The 20,999-nt window shown below is 37.0% G+C and overlaps 4 protein-coding genes and 1 pseudogene across 7 annotated transcripts; 4 read left to right on the top strand and 1 right to left on the bottom strand.

Moving 5' to 3' along the window:
- Positions 1-169: 169 nt before the first annotated feature.
- LOC111797676 (dolichol-phosphate mannosyltransferase subunit 1-like) lies at positions 170-3,107 on the top strand (annotated as a pseudogene). The gene is made up of 8 exons (XR_015421539.1): positions 170-292; positions 725-819; positions 916-949; positions 1,010-1,086; positions 1,920-1,941; positions 2,044-2,212; positions 2,310-2,424; positions 2,683-3,107. The product of XR_015421539.1 is annotated as a dolichol-phosphate mannosyltransferase subunit 1-like (transcript).
- Positions 2,695-6,267, top strand: LOC111797335 (butanoate--CoA ligase AAE1). 2 transcript variants are annotated; one of them, XM_023680315.2, is made up of 3 exons: positions 2,695-2,820; positions 4,042-4,288; positions 4,578-6,267. In XM_023680315.2, the coding sequence occupies exons 2-3, from the start codon at positions 4,091-4,093 to the stop codon at positions 6,045-6,047; spliced, it is 1,668 nt and encodes a 555-aa protein (XP_023536083.2). In that variant the 5' UTR covers positions 2,695-2,820; positions 4,042-4,090; the 3' UTR covers positions 6,048-6,267. The 2 variants fall into 2 exon arrangements, with proteins under 2 accessions (XP_023536083.2, XP_086981178.1); XM_087125052.1 differs by lacking the exon at positions 2,695-2,820 and adding an exon at positions 3,947-3,965.
- Positions 6,268-6,779: 512 nt separating this feature from the next.
- On the top strand, positions 6,780-13,216 carry LOC111797340 (Tetratricopeptide repeat (TPR)-like superfamily protein). Of its 2 annotated transcripts, none has more exons than XM_087125046.1 (14): positions 6,780-6,934; positions 7,011-7,071; positions 7,444-7,501; positions 7,744-7,934; positions 8,300-8,407; positions 8,508-8,690; positions 9,225-9,725; positions 10,007-10,102; positions 10,246-10,419; positions 10,780-11,007; positions 11,521-11,664; positions 11,751-11,939; positions 12,412-12,531; positions 12,666-13,216. In XM_087125046.1, exons 1-14 carry the CDS (start codon positions 6,927-6,929, stop codon positions 13,065-13,067), a joined length of 2,463 nt encoding a protein of 820 aa, XP_086981172.1. In that variant the 5' UTR covers positions 6,780-6,926; the 3' UTR covers positions 13,068-13,216. The 2 variants fall into 2 exon arrangements, with proteins under 2 accessions (XP_086981172.1, XP_086981173.1); XM_087125047.1 differs by having other exon boundaries at positions 6,791-6,934; positions 7,739-7,934.
- Positions 13,217-13,708: 492 nt separating this feature from the next.
- LOC111797122 (O-fucosyltransferase family protein) lies at positions 13,709-18,364 on the top strand. The gene is made up of 10 exons (XM_023680026.2): positions 13,709-14,093; positions 14,193-14,249; positions 14,362-14,452; positions 14,796-14,872; positions 15,232-15,320; positions 15,408-15,591; positions 15,771-15,952; positions 16,444-16,546; positions 16,884-17,218; positions 17,311-18,364. The coding sequence occupies exons 1-10, from the start codon at positions 13,935-13,937 to the stop codon at positions 17,759-17,761; spliced, it is 1,728 nt and encodes a 575-aa protein (XP_023535794.1). The 5' UTR covers positions 13,709-13,934; the 3' UTR covers positions 17,762-18,364.
- A 1,721-nt stretch (positions 18,365-20,085) lies between these two features.
- On the bottom strand, positions 20,086-20,577 carry LOC111797123 (transcription activator-like protein). Its single transcript, XM_087124600.1, has one exon. It carries the CDS (start codon positions 20,513-20,515, stop codon positions 20,216-20,218), a length of 300 nt encoding a protein of 99 aa, XP_086980726.1. The 5' UTR covers positions 20,516-20,577; the 3' UTR covers positions 20,086-20,215.
- Positions 20,578-20,999: the final 422 nt, after the last annotated feature.

Genomic DNA, 20,999 nt, shown 5'->3' on the forward strand with positions numbered 1-20,999 from the left:
GCCCGTTTCTCGCGAAGAAGGCCCACTAGAACTACGACTCTTGCTCGTCGAATTTTGTCTCCTGAGCGCGCCTGAATCCAGAGGGCGCGAATCGCAGTTGCCGTCGATCGGTTTCCAGTTGATTTCGCGATTCTTCATTATAGGAATGCCTGGTTGAAGAGTAATCTTTAAGCCTTTACGTAATCGAATTCATGGCGGAGCAGGAGAGGAATAAGTACAGTTTAACTGTCCCAACCTACAACGAGCGCCTCAATATTTCTCTGCTTGTCTACCTCATTCTCAAGCACCTCCCGTACGTATCCCTCTCGCTGCTTGTAATCGTATCCCAATAACGATCACGAGTTAGACTATTGCGATGAAACTCTCTGGAAAACCGTAATCAATTACCAAGTGAAGTTTCATCTGTATAAAATTGTAATTCGTTTAATTAGGGTTCACTTCTGGTTTAATTGAATCAAAAGTTTTCGGTGAGAAGTAAAGTTTATGAGATCAACCTTGTTCTTTATGCTAAGGAAGATTCTCTGGTGAAATTATTATTTGCAGATTCAATTCTCGAGTTTTTGGATCGATTGATTGTTTTCTTTGTGCACCTTTTTGTTTATTTTTACAATATTGGAAGTTGAAATGGCAATAGATTACATAAGCATCCTTTTCTCGCCCACCATCCGCTTTAAGGAGAGGAAATTGGAAATGACGCAGCACAATGTTTTCTTGCCGATGTCAGGGATGTTGATTTTGAAATAATTGTTGTTGATGACGCCTGATGGTACTCAAGAAGTTGTGAAACAGTTGCAACGAGTATATGGTGAAGATCGGATCGTAAGTTCACCGTGGACGTTTCTGCATTTGTTGCAGCACAGATATAATCTTTATCTTATTTTGTTTACTTGTTTAGTTTTTTGTTTTCCCGTGCAGCTATTGAGAGTCAGACCTGGGAAGCTTGGACTAGGTATGTTGTACGACTTCTTCTTTTGAAAATATCACAGATCTGATGAATGATTCATTTCAGGAACGGGTTACTGTCATGGTCTCAAGCATGCAACTGGTAATTTTGTTGTTATAATGAATGCTGACTTATCTCACCATGTAAGTTTTTTTTAGTATGAGTGCGTAAAACTTTTGAAAACAATATTCTAGTTTTGGATTTGGGATTTGAAAATGTTTTCACGAGTTCCAGTCTGCTGCATTAGCATTGCCTATTTCCCTGATATTATTATCTTCCTATTTTATTAGTTTATATTTAATTTTGTTTATAATTCAACAATAAAATAACAAGAATAAGATGTCGATAAACTTCCTCAATCTTAGTTTGATGCTTGAAAAAATGATTGTAAATGGAAGCTAAAGGCGCTATCCAGAATTTTGGCTCTGACATATGCAAGAACAGTAGATGAGAATACTTTTAAGAATATAATTGCCGAATGTCAAATAATTGGAATGACACACGATTTTAGCTTTATTTCTCTAATAAATGGCCCTTTTTAATATGAGTTTGAGAGGGGAATGATGGTTTCTTAACATCGAAAATCGAGTGACCAAAGAGAAGAATGAGGCTGTATATAATTGTATTGTTGGGTTTCTTTTGAAAAACTGTTGTATTGTTGGTACAAGAAAACTGGGCTCCCATCAATCATGCGAGTGCCAGGTTTCGACTGGATCAAGGTTTTTGTTTTACTTATATGGACACCACAAAGTAAAGGCCTTTAGTGATTTGCTTGTGCCTCTAATTGGAAATTGCCATCCAAACTTCTACTTTCTGCAGCATATCTTCACTTCTAAAACTCAACTTGCAAACATACTTCCATTAGCATGTTTGCTGGAATTCTAAGGGTTCTCTCTCTCTCTCTTAATTTTTTTATGTTACTTTCTCCATGAAATAACTTTGTTTTTTTCTTTCTTTCTGTGCCTTTTTTCTGCAGCCAAAATATTCACCCAGCTTCATTCCATTACCTCACTTCACTTCCTTAACGCAGTGTCAAAATAATTAAATTCTAGATCTTAATGACCACTTAGTTTACCCTTTTTTTTTTTTTTTTTTTTTTTTCAGGAAGAAGTTACAAACGGGTGCCGATATAGTTGCAGGAACCCGATATGTGAAAGGTGGCGGTGTACATGGATGGAATCTTATGCGCAAACTAACCAGTGGAGGTGCTAACGTTCTTGCCCAAACACTTTTATGGCCTGGTGTATCAGATTTAACTGGATCTTTCCGGTAAGCAGTTTTTTTTTTTTTCTTTTTCAATTTATCAATTGAATCAATCGTTCATACTTCTATAATTCTCAATTGATGATTCATTCCTATGTCGTAGGCTCTACAAGAAATCGGTGCTTGATTATATCATTAGCTCAGTTGTTAGCAAGGGATATATCTTTCAAATGGAGATGATTGTTCGAGCTACAAGAAATGGTTATCACATTGAAGAGGTAGAATTGTGCCCTGTGGCTGTGACAAAGTAAAATTGTTTTTACAATATTTCTTTCCCTTAATTTTCTATTAGAAAAGGGAAAAAAAAATCATTTCCCTTCATTTTTGCCCATCATGGGATCTCAACAACCTCAGTTAAGTGTTTGAATATAATATTTTTTCTTTTGAATTTTTCTTGTTTTTGTTTTGAGCCCTTTCCATATGGACCGCTTACACGGGGAAATTTGATATGATTTGTGTTTCACTGTGGCCTACAGGTTCCAATTACCTTTGTTGATAGAGTGTTTGGAACTTCCAAGCTGGGAGGATCTGAGATTGTAGAGTATTTGAAAGGTCTCTTGTACCCTCTGGTTACCACATGATGCACAAATATAGTGAATTTATTGAGTTTCCAGGTAGCTTCTTGTTTTGTTTCAACCCTCTGTAGACTTCTAGTTAGGTACGCACGCACGGTTGGATGAAAGTGTCCCACATTGGTTAATTTAGGGAATGGTCATGGGTTTATAATAAAAAAATACACTATCTATTGGTTTGGGGCCTTTTGGGGAAACCCAAAGCAAAGCCAATTGTGGAGAGTCGTGTTCGTCTAACACGCCCAACCCCAGGCTTTTTTTTATGTAAGCTTTAGATGATTCCATGGGAACTATTTTTATGATGAGGGGTTTTCCGTAATCTTCCACAATCCTCCCTGTTGTACATTCTATTGCATTCTATTGTTTATGCTGATTGCATGTGCAATCAGCAAGCCTCACTTGTTGGTGAAATTCTATGTTTTCATTTTCTTCCACGATTCTATTCATCACTATATAATTATTGGATTAAGAAAATTACAATCGTGATCGTGGGGTTGATGATCTCCCAACACTTGTATATTAACAGTTAGGAAAATAAGTTGCATTGTATCTCATTGAGAATTCAATATTGTGTAATGGAGGTTGTTGATCGGGTAGCAATCGAACTCTGAAATTGCCTAATATTAAAACGTAGAGGGAAATAAAAGAGGAAACGAAGATCCATGCAACTAGCTCCTACTTTTGAATCAGAAACTAAGATGACCGCAAAGCAAATTGCGGTTCGATGGACCTAACACTAACACATTAGAAAGGACTTACGATATTTTAATGAATTTGAGTATTTAATTAATCAATGTTTCAAAATAGCTGGCCTAAACCATTTTAAGTTTAAAAATTGAAATATAAAATTGTTTGGTGGTGACCTAGAATGGAATTTATATTGTCACTTCTTTACAACTACACTACTATTGGTCTCAAAAGCTGATTTCTACTCCAATTGTAGAGTTTATAAAATTACAATTACAAAATTAATCGGTTAGAATATATTTATTCCACACAAAATTGAGATTAAGAGTAATTTAATTTTTTGTTGAAGAAATTGTATTTGATCTTGAGTGAGCTAAATTTGGAGTTGTTGTATATTTCCCAAATAAATCCAAATGATTGAAGTCAATCAAGAGCAAGGCGAAAACGACGACTCGGAATGGACAAATCAAGACGCTAGACCCATTCTCACCATTCCTTTAGTCATCTTCCACCTCTCTCTTTCTCTCTTTAATCTCATTATCTTCACGTGCCTAATACACTGCATTTGTCTTGCAGTTGCACAGCAGGAGAATCGCATGCTCATTGATTCTTCTCTGCATAATCCATGGACGGAATGGACCGCTGCTCTGCCAATTACGTTCCTCTCACTCCAATCACCTTCTTGGAGCGCTCCGCCGCGGTCTACGGCGACCGGATTTCTCTCGTCTATGGACGTGTTCAATACACTTGGAGAGAGACGCTTTTCCGATGTACCAGGCTCGCTTCTGCTCTTGTTCGAATGGGAATCGCTCGTGGAGATGTGGTCTGTATTTACAACTCTCTTTTTTTCATCCTTAGTATCTGAATATGGCTTTTTATACAGAACTAGAAATTATTTATGATGTTGTTCTTTACTTGCGATGATTTGAAGCTTACGGATCTTATTTTGTGTTGACGATAGTAGTTCTTCTGATGGTTGAACAACGGTTCCTTTCTTATTATGATCAATAGTGAATCTATAGTTTTGAGGTCTTTGAGGTATTTGGTTAGATTAATCTTTTTCTGCACATTTCTCGGCTAATTTTGCGGCGAATTACGATTCTCTCGAGCAGGTTGCTGCCTTGGCACCGAATATTCCAGCTATGTACGAGCTACATTTTGCTGTACCGATGGCTGGTGCAGTTCTTTGCTCCCTCAACGTACGCCATGATGCGGCAATGGTTTCTACGCTGTTGAGCCATTCGGAAGCTAAAATCATTGTTGTAGATTACCAGTTTGAACATATTGTAACGGGAGCAATTAAAGCTATGTCCGAAAGGAGAGAAAAGATACCTCTTGTTGTCATTATTAATGAATATGATCAGCCACCTTCCCACATCGACAGAGAGGGCTCTGCTTCAGGATATCTAGAGTTTGAGAGCCTTTTAGAGTCTGGAAAACTCGATTTCAAGATCAGGCGGCCTAAAGATGAATTGGATCCAATTGCTCTTAATTATACTTCTGGCACAACATCAAGGCCAAAAGGTGTTATTTACTCCCATAGAGGTGCATATCTCAATGCTCTCTCTGCAGTTCTTCTGAATGATATGTGCTCACTCCCTGTGTATCTGTGGGTTGTTCCAATGTTCCACTGCAATGGATGGAGCTTAACTTGGGGCGTGGCTGCACAGAGCGGCACAAACATCTGCCAGAGAAACGCGACTGCTAAAGAAATTTTTGACAATATCTCTCTGCATAAGGTTACTCATATGGGCGGTGCACCTACTGTCTTAAACATGATTATCAATGCACCAACAAGCGAACAGAAGCCCCTTCCACGGAAGGTAACCATGATGACTGGTGGCGCTCCGCCGCCTTCCCATGTTCTTTTTAAGATGAGAGCAATGGGATTCCTGATTGTCCATGCATATGGTTTGACCGAAACTTATGGGCCAGCAACAGTTTGCTCTTGGAAACCAGAATGGGATTCACTCCCTCAAGATAAACAGGCAAAGCTAACTTCTCGCCAAGGATTGCAGCATGTGGGGCTAGAGGAAGTGGACATAAAGGATCCTGTCACCATGGAGAGTGCTCCAGCCGATGGAAAAACTATTGGTGAAGTTATGGTCAGAGGCAACACTGTGATGAGTGGATACTTAAAAGATCTCAAAGCCACACGGGAAGCCTTCAATGGCGGATGGTTTCGAAGTGGGGACTTGGGGGTGAGGCATCCTGATGGTTACATAGAACTGAAGGACCGTTCTAAGGACATAATCATTTCTGGGGGAGAGAATATTAGCTCGATTGAGGTGGAGTCTGTTCTTTTCAGCCATCCATCAGTTCTTGAAGCTGCTGTTGTGGGAAGACCTGATGACCACTGGGGTGAAACTCCATGTGCATTTGTGAAGCTCAAAGATGGGTGCAGTGCGAGTGAAGAAGATATTATAAAATTCTGCAGACAACACCTGCCCCACTACATGGCTCCGCGAAGTGTGGTGTTTAAAGATTTGCCAAAAACTTCGACAGGGAAAACTCAGAAGTTTATTCTCAAGGAGGAGGCCAAGGCCATGGGTAGCCTTCCAAAACAGACCAGCAAACTGTAATAATCGAGCCTCTGTTGGTATCAGTTGACATCTTCACTGATTAAGTGGCATTTAATGTTGTTGTACTTTCGGCTTTTACAGCTTCAAGCAGTCTCCCTTAGTTCTATTTATCGATCCAAGTCGTTGTAGTGGTGTGAATTGAATGGTACATGTTTATTATTTCCTATGTAACCTTTGTTTACATTTTTCTTACAAAATGTTTAAATCTATTTTAATCTCATGTTTGTTTAACAGGTTCAAAATTCAGTTAAAAATATTTTGTAGACAAGAGATTCCCATTCTCACTTTTACTTGTGATATCTTTGGTTTAAAAAAAAAAAAATTTACAAGTTTCTTGCTATCTAATAGATTAGTTTATAGATTTTCATTTTTTATTCATGGATATATTAACACAAAATTAAAAAAATTAGAGCTCCATTATACACGCAATTGAATTTCATATTTTATACTTATGATCTACTGAAAATTTTAACATTGAAAGATATTTTTAATAGCTTCAAAATTAAATAAATTTAGAGTTTATAGACTAAGTGTGCAATTTAACACATAAATGGGTGGATGGATAATAAACTGATGGCCTAATTTGTAATTATTTATTTATTTATTTTACATTCAAATTACCAAAACAAGTAATCATCTGGATAGAATATTTAATCGTGATTATTTTTTTCAAACAACTATAATTTCTTTCAATAGAAAAAAGAAAAAAAAAAAAAAACCCTATATTTGCACGAACAGTATTCGGCTGCAGTCCAAGACTTGATTTACATTTCTTTCAAGACTTGATTTTTGCACGAACTCATGGCCCTGTCCGTATTGCCACTGCACTCGAAATCTGGTCTTTTCTAAGCCTTTGTCGCCGCCTTTGCGGGGAAGACAATGCACAGGCAAGTAAAATTCTTCCCGGGTAACGATAGCAGATACAGATGCCTTAACCTCGTTTCTCCTCTGCATTTTTCTCAGGGCAAGGTTTCGTTTGGGATCGATAGCTGACTCGCTATACAGATTCAGGCCACACGAACATGTAAGTATCTTCAGTTCGGAAGTGTGGCTGGATTTTATAATTTTGAATTTGTTATCTTCAAAGAAGAAGAAAAGAAGTAGGAAGCTGACTTAAGGGGCCAGCTGGTTCATCTAGTGCATAATTTTTATTGTTAGAATTTCTAAACACGGCCATTGCGAACAATGAACTTATAATTGGTTTAGCATTTGTGCAAATTAGTCATTCTTGTATGCCTGTGGCCGCCCTAATGTAGTAGGGCAAATTAGTTGTCTCGTAAGATTAGTCAAGATGCACGTAAGATCAGTCAAGATGCACTCGCCTGAAAACTAGCCATCTAGGAATTCCCAGTGAATCTTGTGAGTTTTCATTTATTCTCCTTACTGCGATCGACAGGGGCGAAAACAGGATGCGAATAAGATGGTATTCTGTCGAGCTCTTCTCATCTCCCAAGGTAATTTATGGCAAATAAGTTGTTTGAACTTTGAATACGTCCTGCTTTGCTAAATGAGTGCATCAATTTCGTTTCTTTAGCGTGGTATGTTATATTGATCTTCTTACGTTGTCTGCAACTCGAAACTTTGAAAATAGTTTGTTATAGGCTATCTTTTCAGGTGGGACAGATCAAAATGGCAAAACCTTTTAAAAATCACCATCTCATGTGGAAAATGTTGACATATTAATGTTTCAGTGTAGGTATTGAATATTTGGGAAATGAAGCCGAGTCAACTAAGTTCATGCAGAGACAGATTGTCGATGCACTTCGAGTGGGCGATAGAAGTAGTGCTTCCAATCTGCTCATGGAACTTGGCCAGGAAAAACACTCTTTAACTGCAGATAATTTTGTTGGCATTTTGAGCTACTGTGCAAGATCACCTGATCCACTGGTAGTTCTTGCGTTCTTTATTATCCTCTTGAAGTTTAAAATAATAATGTTGAACTAGGAAACAACCTTTCTTCTAACTAATATTATATGTTTGTAACTTCGATCAGTTTCGATTTAGTCGTCACCTTTTATGGCTACAATTTTCACTCTCCTCGAGTAAGTAAAATGGATCGGGGTTGAAGTTTAAAATAATAATGTTGTTTGGTGCATCTATCTAAGAATGTAATGTGCTTCGGCATGCCTATATTTCACTTGCATATCTTATGCTAGTATGGGAAAAAAAGAATGATGATGACCTTATTATTTTCTAGCGACTGATGAGTGTGCTGAAGTCTAAGGCTGCATACATATTTATTTTTCTTGCAGTTTGTCATGGAAACTTGGAAAATAATGGAAGAAAGAGGAGTTTTTCTGGATAACACATGCACTTTACTTATGATAAAAGCACTCTGTAAGGGCGGTTACTTGGATGAGGTATAAACATGTTATACATAAACTGAGATTGTATGCAATATTTTGCCCTCACATCGAGTTGCACTATTAACAACAGTTTTCTCCTCTTGTAATAACATAGGCATTTGGTCTAATAAGTTTCCTGGCAGAAAGTCGTGTCATGTTTCCTGTTCTGCCTGTGTACAATCTTTTTTTGAGAGCCTGTGGCAAAAGGCAAAGTACGGTTCATGTTAGTCAATGTTTGGATATGATGGATCGCAGAATGGTCGGGAAGAATGAAGCTACATATTCTGAGCTACTCAAGGTTTGCAAGGAACCTGATTCCTTTTCATTTGTATAAGCTATATTTCAAAATAGTTTATTTCTTAGATTTCTTATGAACTGGCGATCATCATCAAGATACTTACAATTACTCTTATGCATTTTACTTCTACACCAAAATTGGATCGATTATAGGCATCTTAGTATCAATCTTTTCAGTAAAAATAAATTAAAATTTGATGTGGATTCGATTCTAAATTTCTAAATGTATACTCAACTGTCCATGCACTCTTGTTTAGTGTGATAAGAACATATTGATTCATAAAAAAGTATCTCTGCAGAATAAAAGGATCATGGGATTGATTCTCTGGTCATTGACCTCCTCTAAACAATGTCTCCTGTATCAATCGCATTATGCCTTTTGGCAGGAAAGTTTCTGCTATAAGGGTATTGTAACATCATATATGTACCTGTAATCCTTGTATTGCTGTTTTGAGAATGTATTTTTGATGTAGTGAATCTGAATTCTCTAATTTATTTATAGTGAATGAATACTAAGCTTTCTTTTCTCAATCAGGTTGCAGTTTGTCAGAAAAATTTGTCTTCTGTGCATGAAATTTGGACAGACTTTGTAAAAAATTACAGTCCAAGTGTTTTATCTCTAAGAAAGTTTATATGGTCTTATACAAGGCTGGGAGACCTAAAATCTGCATATACTGCACTGCAAAAGATGGTGGCTTTGGTTATTGGAGCCGCAGGACAAAAGTTACCCTCTTTAGAATTGGACATTCCTGTACCCTTAAGAACTGAATTCTATCATGAAAATTTTAATTTCGAGGAAAATGGACCTTCTACCGACGAGTTATACTGTAAGAAAATGGTCCCCTGCGAAGGTGACATAGGGCAATTTTCTGTTAATGGTATGAAGTGTGGAGAAGTTGAAAGTGGTCGATTAACTTTGCCGAGCAATTACAGAAGCAATTTTGTTATGAAGGTTTTGAGGTGGTCTTTCAATGATGTGATATATGCATGTGCGCTTACTAGGAACTGTGGTCTTGCAGAGCAGTTAATGCAACAGGTCTTATTTCGTTCTTTGAGATCATTTTTGTTTAATTATATAGCCAATGGTTACAATAGTTGCAACTAAATAAGATAATTTTTTCATAATTTTATCTCTTGTTACTGCCATAGTAGTTGCAATCTTAAATTGTTCATACTTTCTTGGTCTTGCTCATTACTGCATTATTAGTGAAATGATATTTTGTATTTGATTACTTGTACCTTATGTTCATATTTTTACACTTTATTTAGTTTAGCATTTCATGTGTACTGACGACACTAGGGTTCATTTCTTTGAAGATGCATGAACTGGGATTGCAACCTTCGTCCCACACATTTGATGGTTTTGTTAGATCAGTTGTTTCAGAGAGAGGTTTCAGTGATGGCATTAAAATAGTAAGTTACTTAAGCTTTGGTTAGATCTTGATTATCATTACAAGATTTCTTCTTCTTTTTAATGGAAATGTATTGTTTTTCTTTTAATTATGCGGCCAATGATGTATCGTTTCCCTCGACCCCAAAAAAACCCTCCTTTTCAGTTAAAAATAATGCAACAGAGGAAATTGAAGCCATATGATTCAACTCTTGCTGCTGTTTCGATAAGTTGTAGCAAGGCGCTAGAACTTGATTTGGCTGAGGCTCTACTCGAACAAATTTCAGCTTGTGTGTTCCCACACCCCTTCAATGCATTTCTTTCAGCATGTGACATGATGGTAAGTTAATTTTTTTCTCTTGATAAGAAACTGAGTTTTTATTGAGAAAAAGGAAGGAATTTATAAGTGCATACAAAAAACAAGCCCACAAATGGAAGCCTCAACTACAAGAAAGGACTCCAATCCAGAAGATGGATTGGAATGATGCCAAGCTGATAATTACAAAAAAGAAAAAAAAAAAAAAAAAAACGAAAGTCCTTAAGCGCGCATTAAATCACACCCTCCCACTCCCCCTCCAAGGTCCTCTCAACCCTCTAAAAGTTTTACCATTGCTCTCGAGCCACACTCCCCATAAGATAGTTCTGTAGCACTTGGTTGGATTAGTTGAGCCCAGCTCAGATTGTGTGATCCTTATTGCAGGATCAGCCAGAACGTGCCATGCGTATGTTGGCTAAAATGAAACAAATTGAGGTGCTTCCAGATGTGAAGACATATGAACTTTTATATTCATTATTTGGTAACGTGAATGCTCCATACGAGGAGGGCAACAGATTGTCACAGGTGGATGCTGCAAAAAGGATACGCATGATAGAGATGGATATGGAGAAACATGGGATCCAACACAGTCATTTCTCTATGATGAACTTGGTAAGACTCTCTCTCTCTTCCTTCCTACCAGAAAAAAAAAAAAAAAAAAAGCTTGCAGTTGTATATGCTCTTGTCTGCTAATGACCCACATCTGACTAGAGCACATTGCAGGACCCCATCTACTTTCCTCCCAAAATTTCAAGCTCTATTTGATTCTCGTTTCAAAGTCTCTTTCATTTTATATGTACACTACACCGTCGATATTGTTGGAAGAACATCTTCTCGGGATCCATGCAGATGTTCTTTGATGTGTATATATGCTCACGTTTCACTTCGAGAATTGTTTTACATGTAGGTAAAAGGTTTTGATAAATTAAGTTGGATCAATCTTATTTAGCACTAGAACATAGCAGGAAGAGCATTGGGCGCACAATTAAATTATTTTTATTTGTTACTATAGTTATAAAATCTTTCTACTTGAACCATATTAGCAAGTGGAAGAATCAAGTTCCCTCACTGCTTATGGCATTATTATTGTTTCTCTTTTTCCTTTGATTCATTTGTTCCCTTTAGTTGAAAGCTCTTGGTGCGGAGGGGATGACGAAGGAGCTTCTTCAGTATTTAAATGTGGCAGAGAACCTCTTCTATTACAATAACACTTGTCTGGGGACGCCTATTTACAACACAGCGTTGCATTTTTTAGTTGAATCCAAAGAGGTAAGCGCTTGTTGTCATTCCCTCTCTTCTGTTAAGCTATAGAGGACTTCCTCGTTTGTGTTTAACACTGTTCTATACTTTTGCAGATCCATATGGCAATAGAATTATTCAATAATATGAAGCATTCTGGTCTCTTTCCAGATGCTGCGACATTTGAGATGATGATCGACTGTTGCAGTGTTATCGGATGCTTGAAATCTGCGTTTGCTCTTCTCTCCCTGATGATTCGCTCCGGGTTTTGTCCTCAGATATTAACTTATACCAGTCTAGTAAAGGTATCCAATGAATTTATGATTGTTAGGCATGTACATTTACTCACTGCAAGTATACTCCTGAAGTATTCATCTTGATTTAACAGATCAAACATTGTGGACTATCAACTATATATTTTTGTTTTCAGATTTAGAGTTTGTAACTTTAAAAGTTGCTGATTCCATCTCATCATATTTTCTTTTAACTGTCCTTGAGTTTGGCCGATTTACATGCCATTGTACAGTTCGAAAGCTGTCCACGAACTTATTCTTGAACCCTGACACCCGACACCCATGGTTCATGTATATTTGCCAACACTAGTGAACAATCCTAATAGCTTGGTGATTGAACTCTCTGGAGGATGCACTATTAAAATTTTCCATAAGTTTCCATGTCAATCATCGCCAATTGATACTCTTTCCTCTTACCATTAATTTTTTCCTTTATCGTGTTATTCAATCATTCAAATTTAACGTTTGGATTATCCTGATGCAGATTGTGCTGGGATTTGAGAGATTTGATGATGCCTTGAATCTCTTAGATCAAGCCAGTTCAGAAGGGATTGAACTTGATGTAGTTATAATGAATACAATCGTGCAGAAAGCTTGTGAAAAGGTAACCCCCATGGCTTCATGTCATTAACTTGATAAGAACAACACTCTCAATGCACCCATGCATAATTCCAACAACTGTTTAAGCTCATCTTTCATTCTGGGTACTTTTTTTTTTTTTTTTGAAATGGATGTTAGGGAAGGATTGATGTGATTGAGTTTGTCGTTGAGAAGATGAAGCGCGAAAAGATCCAGCCCGACCCTTCAACGTGCCATAGTGTCTTCTCGGCATATGTGAGCCTTGGCTATCACAGCACCGCCATGGAAGCGCTGCAAGTACTGAGCATGCGTATGCTATGCAAAGAACACGACACTTCTCCAGTCGTTACAGAATATGTCGAAGACTTTGTGCTTGCAGAAGACTCCGAAGCGGAATCACGGATTTTGGAATTCTTCAAATGCTCTGAAGAGAGCCTAAGTTTTGCCCTTCTCAACTTGAGATGGTCTGCCATGCTGGGATATTCCCTTTGTTCTTCCCCTAATCAGAGTCCATGGGCAATGAGACTTGCAAGTTCCTATGATGATGGCTACACAGCCTAATAGATGAAAATGAAATCATTAAGAGTCTCTTTGTTCTAACGCTGAATATTTCGTTTTTTCAACATGGAATTAGAACAAGAGATCAAAACAATTGTTGTATTTTTACTTGGAGAGCGTCCAAATACAAATAAAGCACTTATTTTTGTTAATCAGTAGCCCTTTATTTAATGGGTACGTTATCTACTTGTCTAGCAATTTGAATTTGTTACTGATATTAAGACTAGAAGATTAGGTTGGCCTAGTTTAATCCTAATTTTGGCTATACAAGTAAACCAAAACGCCGTCGTACAGAAACTGAACTGGCCACATTTTGGTTGAAGCTTCAAACAAATTGTTATCGTAAAATTAAAATTTAAAAGAAAAAAAAAATTAAAAAAAAAAAAAAAAACAGAAAAGAATTTAAAAGTCGAAAATAGTTGAATCTGCAGAGTACGGAGAGAAGAAAAAGGAGTCACATGCAAATGGAAAGGAAGGGTAGAACTGGAAATACGCATTAAATAAATAAATAAATAAAAAGGTAGTGTCAGCAAAGGGACCAAGATGGGCCGGGCGGCCCACAACTCCCCGACGAATCGTTTGCGTTAGATAGACAGTAAGCTATATATTTTATTTCTCCGATTCCGTTGTCGTTATTGGAGACAGAGTGTCCTTTTTCAGGAAAAGAAAAAAGAAAAAGGAAAAAGGAAAAAAGATGAGGATTCTTCAGCCTATGCTGGAGCCGTAGCACACAGAGATCCATTTTCGTTTCATTTTTTTCTTTCCATTTTTCCCTGTTTCTTCTTCTGCCCATTTTCCTCCTTCCCAACCAGAGTGGAGGAGTGATTCAGAGAGACACAGGAGCTTCGGTGGTCACTGTCACCAGGAGCTATGGCTTTTCAGCGGCGGCGCAACCACTATTATCATCGGTTTAGATTCTTAATCCCATTCATTTTGGCCATTAGCGGTAGTCTGCTTCTCTTCTTTGCAGTTCTCTCTTTTCTCGCTCCTTCTCCCAATGATTCCGATCATTCCCGCCGCATTCCTCCGGTATATGTCACCTTCCACTTTGTATTTCTCGTGTTTTGATTGATTTTTTTTTTTTTTTCCGATTCTAATTGCTGATTCCCCCCCGCCCCCATGGAATAGGTTCAGTTCGATGCTGCTTCCGTCGAGGAGATTGGAGTTTCGCATTTTCGCGTTCCGGTTAGGGTTTTCCGGAATTTTCCACTTCAGTGTCTTTTACTGTTTATCCTAGTTGATGCTGAAGCTGACCGATCTTTGTTTATTGACGTGATTTTCTTGTTTTTGTAACCAGCGCAATGGAGCGAGATCCGCCCGTGATCTTTGGACTTCCAGAAATGCGAAGTTCTACTCTGGATGTACTAATGCTAGCAATAAGTTTCAGAGTATGTTTCTGTGGAATTCCAAGCTCCTCCCTGCCCTCTACACTGCTAATTAATACAAGTTTATGGTGCATTCAGACGTTAAGTTTCTTATCTGTTATGCAATTGGAAGGAACGAAGTTACCGTATTTTCTCCTGAAGATTTAGAGATAATTAGATCCCTACATTAATCTTGTCAATTTTTTTTTTTCTTTAGTTTTTTCTTCCTTTCATAATTTGATTAATCCTGAAAATAAAAAAGAAAGAAGTAGAGTTCATGTTAACCTTCGTTGTACTGAGCTCGCATCGTATATGATGTTCTTTTTTGTCTGAGAAGCAGAACTAATGTTTTCCCACATTGCTGCAGAGGCTAGTGCTATTACACACCCGAATCGTTATCTGCTGATCGCAACTAGTGGAGGTTTAAATCAGCAAAGAACTGGGGTAATGCCACGGGCTTGCATTTTTCTTGTTGACGATTTTGTATTGCGTTGCTATTCATTAGCCATAAAGATTGATCAAGAGGACCCCAATGAAACTGAATGTTATGTAAATGATAACAGAAAAAATGCGTTTGAATTTGATGTGTCGTGAGTGGTCATAATTTATGTTGAATAGAGCATGCGCAGGCTTTGCAGCTGTTGATTATTGGATTATTAGTTTGTATGCTTCCATAACTTTAACGCCCTCCTCTCAAATGCTCTCAGATAATTGTGTTATTGCCTGTCCTTTTGGTGCTAAAATTTAATTGATTTCTTTACTTCTATAGCTATTTTCAAACTGACTAAAGCTCCTAATGGCAGATAACAGATGCAGTTGTTGCTGCACGAATATTAAATGCTACCCTTGTTGTGCCTAAGCTTGATCAGAAGTCCTTTTGGAGGGACTCCAGGTTGGTTACGTTATATGAAATAAAGTCGACTTCTGCTTTTAGTTATCCTCGTTATATTATAAAAATGTGTTTGTTATTTCTCCACAGCAACTTTTCAGAGATCTTCGATGTTGATTGGTTTGTATCATTCCTTTCAAGAGATGTGAAAATCATTCATCAGCTACCAAAGAGGGGTGGGAAAACATGGAATACGCACTCAATGCGTGTCCCTAGGAAGTGTAGTGAAAGATGTTATCAGACCCGTGTATTACCTGTTCTTTTGAAAAGGCATGTAAGTTGTCCGTTCTCTGCAACCCATTTGCTTACGTAAACATGCAACCTTTCTTATTGTTCAGCTTCCAATTACCAGCACAAGCATAGAATTCTTATACTTGTTTCAATTGCATGCATTCGTTGGAAACTTTGTACAGTGGGCTATGTGCTCTTTTAAATGTATTCTTAATGTGTCAGGCTATTCAGCTCTCCAAGTTCGATTATAGACTAGCAAACAGGTTGGAGACAGATTTACAGAAACTGAGATGTAGAGTTAACTACCATGCCTTGAAATTCACAGACCCAATACAGAAAATGGGTGAAAACTTGGTCCAACGAATGCGAGCAAGAAGCAAGCATTACATTGCTTTGCATCTCAGGTATGTGATGATAAGCCTTTGGTCCTAAATTATTGTAGTTGTCGTTATGGAACTATTATTGATTAATTGCTCATCTTTTCTATTTATTGGTTAGTTTTTATAGCATACAGTTCCACAGGTGTATTGTTCTCAAATGATTCATTTAGTAAATGCACGCAGATTTTAATAATTCATCAGAAATTGCTTTGATGAGATGAAATACAAAATGCTTTTGTGCCAGTTTTCATCTCTCTTGGAAACACATTTAATTTTACTAAGATATTCACATGTTCTGTAGGTGTTTTTTACTGTCTCTTGTAGCTCACAATATAGAATCTGCAAACAAATAAATTTCATTGTCTGATTGAAGCTTCTAAATTCTAATATGCATATGGTGTCATAGAATAATAGTTTGTTTACTCTTGATTCCATGTCATGTAATGCATACCGAAGTTTATTGCAGAATTGGACATCAGTTGTGATTTGATCCAAACATTTGCGTATTACCATAGGTTTGAACCAGATATGCTAGCATTCTCAGGTTGCTATTATGGTGGAGGTGAAAAGGAAAGGGGAGAACTTGGAGCGATTCGAAGGCGATGGAAAACATTACATGTAAGACCTTATTTTTAATTATGTGAATCCATTCGTTTGAATTATGCACAGAAATTGCAATGCTTCTCACTACTATTTGCAAGTCCGTGAAACAAAATCAACTGGCCAAATGACTTTTGTGTTTGAATAATTATGGGGGAATAATTATTCCTTGTTTGGGGAATATGGTAAATAGCATAACAATTGTGAGCCGGGTCCTCTATAGTTCATGTGTAAGCAAAGATTTGTTTCAAACACCAGACGAGTTTATTTTCTTAGTGCTATTTCAAACATAATATGACAACCAGTAACATGTGTCTATGATCTGTTGTATAAAACTACTTTGAATTTATTTCAGCAAGCAAGCAATCCTGATAAAGAAAGGAGGCATGGAAAATGTCCACTGACTCCAGAAGAGGTTGGTTTGATGTTGAGAGCACTCGGATATGGGCAGGATGTTCATATCTATGTGGCATCTGGAGAAGTTTATGGAGGGGAAGAGACGCTAGCCCCTTTGAAAGCCCTTTTTCCTAATTTCCATTCGAAAGAGACCATAGCTTCCAAGGAGGAATTGGAGAAATTTTCTTCATATTCTTCTCGCATGGCTGCACTTGATTTCATTGTCTGCGATGAGAGCGATGTATTTGTCACAAACAATAATGGTAATATGGCAAGGATATTGGCTGGAAGAAGGTGCAGAATCTCTCTCTCTTACAAACAATAATGGTAATATGGCAAGGATATTGGCTGATGAATAATTTTTTAAAATTTCAATTCTATTTCAGAAGATACTTCGGACACAAGCCTACCATTCGTCCAAATGCCAAAAAGCTGTATAGGTTGTTCTTGAACAGAGCCAACATGACATGGAGAGCATTTTCCTCCAGGGTTAGAACTTATCAGAGAGGCTTCATGGGGGAGCCAAATGAGGTGAGGCCAGGCAGGGGTGAATTTCATGAAAACCCATCGCCTTGTATTTGTGCAGATACGAAGCCTCGTCCGAATTCTGACTCGGGAACCAGAACATATGGTAAGGGTGATATTATTACACAAAGGAGAGATGAGCCTGCGACGATAGACGACCAAAATAATGATTATGAGCCAGAACGGGGCGACTCAGATGAAGAGGAAGAACCAGCTGACTTTCAAGATAAAGGTCCGTTCAACGCAACAAGTTTGGATTATGATGCAAATAACTCTGAGGAGCCTGAATTGGAAGAGATGCTCTCCGACTAAACAAAGCTGTTTGCTGATCCTTACTCATGTTAGTTCTTTACTAAACCCTTCACTCACAAACAAACTTTGCACCCCCAACCTTGAAACGAATCGAGAGTGAGATCCCGATAGAACATTTTTGATTCAACAAAACCTGTTGATTTTGGTACGTGTGTCATCCTGTATATAACACCCCATCCCCATCCCCATCCCCATCCCCATCCCCATCCCCATCCAGAGCCAAGAAAACAGTGTCCCATGTTTTGAAAAATCATTACACGTTCTTTTCGGCCGCGTTTTTTGAACAGTCAGATCTCGCCTCATGAATTTGAGTATCTCAGCAAAGTGTTATGGAGGGCTTTTGCAATCAAGGTTGGTGGGTGGGTTATGTAGGTAGGAGGAGGCTAAGAGGGGAGGAGCTTGCAGAAAGCAGAGAAATTCGTTGCCGTTGTCAGGTTCTTCTGAGGTAGGGCTTTGAAACCTTGCCTGTACATTTATTCAGTGATATTCTCAAGTGATTTTGCCGTGTGAATTTGGAAATTAGGCTTTGTGTGCGTTCTCTTCATTTTGTAGGGATGGGTTTCTAGTTTGAATACAATTATTACCCCTTCAAATTTTGCGCTACCTTCTAGTCTCTCGTAGATTATTGATTAGCCCTTCCAGCAAATTTTTCTACTTATTTTTCTACCATTAAATAATGATAGATAATTTACTCCATTTGAGGGCTCTGTGTTGGCCTTTATCTTAGTTGTGCTCACCACATTTTGCACCTTTTTCACTATAATTTAAATTTTTTATATGTTTTAGTTATGCGACGGAGTTCTGAATTATACTCGTTTTACTCTCAAAATTGGTTGATGAATGTCTGATTGATTTTTCTTTTTTGATTGACTGAATTATACTTGTTCTATATGAATTTTCTACACCAAATAAAAGGTTACATTTCGTACATGAATTTCCTCTTTTATTATTATTATTATACTTGTTCTATATGAATTTTCTACACCAAATAAAAGGTTACATTTCGTACATGAATTTCCTCTTTTATTATTATTATTATACTTGTTCTATATGAATTTTCTACACCAAATAAAAGGTTACATTTCGTACATGAATTTCCTCTTTTATTATTATTATTATACTTGTTCTATATGAATTTTCTACACCAAATAAAAGGTTACATTTCGTACATGAATTTCCTCTTTTATTATTATTATTATACTTGTTCTATATGAATTTTCTACACCAAATAAAAGGTTACATTTCGTACATGAATTTCCTCTTTTATTATTATTATTATACTTGTTCTATATGAATTTTCTACACCAAATAAAAGGTTACATTTCGTACATGAATTTCCTCTTTTATTATTATTATTATACTTGTTCTATATGAATTTTCTACACCAAATAAAAGGTTACATTTCGTACATGAATTTCCTCTTTTATTATTATTATTATACTTGTTCTATATGAATTTTCTACACCAAATAAAAGGTTACATTTCGTACATGAATTTCCTCTTTTATTATTATTATTATACTTGTTCTATATGAATTTTCTACACCAAATAAAAGGTTACATTTCGTACATGAATTTCCTCTTTTATTATTATTATTATACTTGTTCTATATGAATTTTCTACACCAAATAAAAGGTTACATTTCGTACATGAATTTCCTCTTTTATTATTATTATTATACTTGTTCTATATGAATTTTCTACACCAAATAAAAGGTTACATTTCGTACATGAATTTCCTCTTTTATTATTATTATTATACTTGTTCTATATGAATTTTCTACACCAAATAAAAGGTTACATTTCGTACATGAATTTCCTCTTTTATTATTATTATTATACTTGTTCTATATGAATTTTCTACACCAAATAAAAGGTTACATTTCGTACATGAATTTCCTCTTTTATTATTATTATTATACTTGTTCTATATGAATTTTCTACACCAAATAAAAGGTTACATTTCGTACATGAATTTCCTCTTTTATTATTATTATTATACTTGTTCTATATGAATTTTCTACACCAAATAAAAGGTTACATTTCGTACATGAATTTCCTCTTTTATTATTATTATTATACTTGTTCTATATGAATTTTCTACACCAAATAAAAGGTTACATTTCGTACATGAATTTCCTCTTTTATTATTATTATTATGTCAATTTCAAGCACAACCGAAGACTATTGTAAGCCCTTTTCTTTTCTTTTTCCTTCTTTTAAAGTAAAATTATTGCTGAGTGGAGAATCCAATTATAGTAGTACCGTTATTAAGGATGTTTACTAAATTAAAATCTAACTATCACCGGTTGGTAAAATACCATATTTGCCCTTCAAAGTACTCGGAAACGCATTATTGAGAGGAAAAAAGAAAACAGATTACAACATTCGAACTACCTTTCGCCATTATTAAACACACATACAAAAGGCAATCGGCAGCCACGAACCTTGCAGGCTACTGGAAATACGATTGCCCGGTGATGTCGATGTCTCTATCGCCAGATGACGGCGGGGGCGCGTGCTTCGGCTTCATTCCCGATTCTACAGGCCCGTCGGCGCTCTGTGTGTCGCTCGCGGGCTTCTTCTGTAGGCTTTGCTGTTGGCCTTCCTCGGCACCGTACATTCCTCCGCCGTAAGCACTTTCCGTCAATGGCTGCATCGGGGATATATAGTGCGGTGGTTCTTGCTCTAGCTTCTTCGTTTCTTCTCGCCTCTGCTGCTCCCTCTCCATCTCCACCTTCTGGTTAGTCTCCATTTTTCTGCACTGATCCAAATTCCTATTGCCCTAAATCGTTTCCCCCTTTTTTCTTTTTTTAGACATCGGGGTTTAATATGAAACCACGTGTCCACATGATTTTCATGGCCGTTTTATGAATCGCCACCGCATTGCATTCCACTCGCCTGCCACGTGTGTCTGTCTAATTCTTTCTTTGGGCTGGGCTATAATTTCATGGGCCTAAACTTTTGCGTATCGGATTGATCTTTAAGGCCCATTAGATTACTACATTGGGCCGAGGCCGAAGACGAAACGTTTATTTTGTTTTGTTTTGTTTTTTTTTTTTTTTTAAAGGTGTTTTAGGAAAGGGAAAGGACATTGAAAAGGGGGAATGGATCTAAGCCGCCCCTTTCAATGCATTCAACCAGTCCTTAGTGATGCATTTCATTAACAAATTGTTCTGTTTTTTTTCTGTTTTTTTTTTTTTTTCAAAAATAATTTTTTAAAGTTTCATTATAGTCAC

This window comes from Cucurbita pepo, chromosome 6, assembly GCF_057944985.1.
Source record: "Cucurbita pepo subsp. pepo isolate OVF chromosome 6, ASM5794498v1, whole genome shotgun sequence".
NCBI classification, from domain to species: domain Eukaryota; kingdom Viridiplantae; phylum Streptophyta; class Magnoliopsida; order Cucurbitales; family Cucurbitaceae; genus Cucurbita; species Cucurbita pepo.

What these genes read in the sequence shown, in the direction of transcription:
- LOC111797340 (XM_087125046.1), top strand. An exon ending in TCAGTGATGGCATTAAAATA is followed by an intron (nt 10,103 to 10,245) that starts GTAAGTTACTTA and finishes CCTCCTTTTCAG; the next exon opens with TTAAAAATAATGCAACAGAG. An exon ending in TGCAGAAAGCTTGTGAAAAG is followed by an intron (nt 12,532 to 12,665) that starts GTAACCCCCATG and finishes AATGGATGTTAG; the next exon opens with GGAAGGATTGATGTGATTGA.
- LOC111797335 (XM_023680315.2), top strand. Translation starts at nt 4,091, where the DNA reads ATGGACGGAATGGACCGCTGCTCTGCCAATTACGTTCCTCTCACTCCA. An exon ending in GAATCGCTCGTGGAGATGTG is followed by an intron (nt 4,289 to 4,577) that starts GTCTGTATTTAC and finishes TCTCTCGAGCAG; the next exon opens with GTTGCTGCCTTGGCACCGAA.
- LOC111797122 (XM_023680026.2), top strand. Translation starts at nt 13,935, where the DNA reads ATGGCTTTTCAGCGGCGGCGCAACCACTATTATCATCGGTTTAGATTC. An exon ending in TCCTTTTGGAGGGACTCCAG is followed by an intron (nt 15,321 to 15,407) that starts GTTGGTTACGTT and finishes ATTTCTCCACAG; the next exon opens with CAACTTTTCAGAGATCTTCG. An exon ending in GGCGATGGAAAACATTACAT is followed by an intron (nt 16,547 to 16,883) that starts GTAAGACCTTAT and finishes AATTTATTTCAG; the next exon opens with CAAGCAAGCAATCCTGATAA.
- LOC111797123 (XM_087124600.1), bottom strand. Translation starts at nt 20,515, where the DNA reads ATGGAGACTAACCAGAAGGTGGAGATGGAGAGGGAGCAGCAGAGGCGA.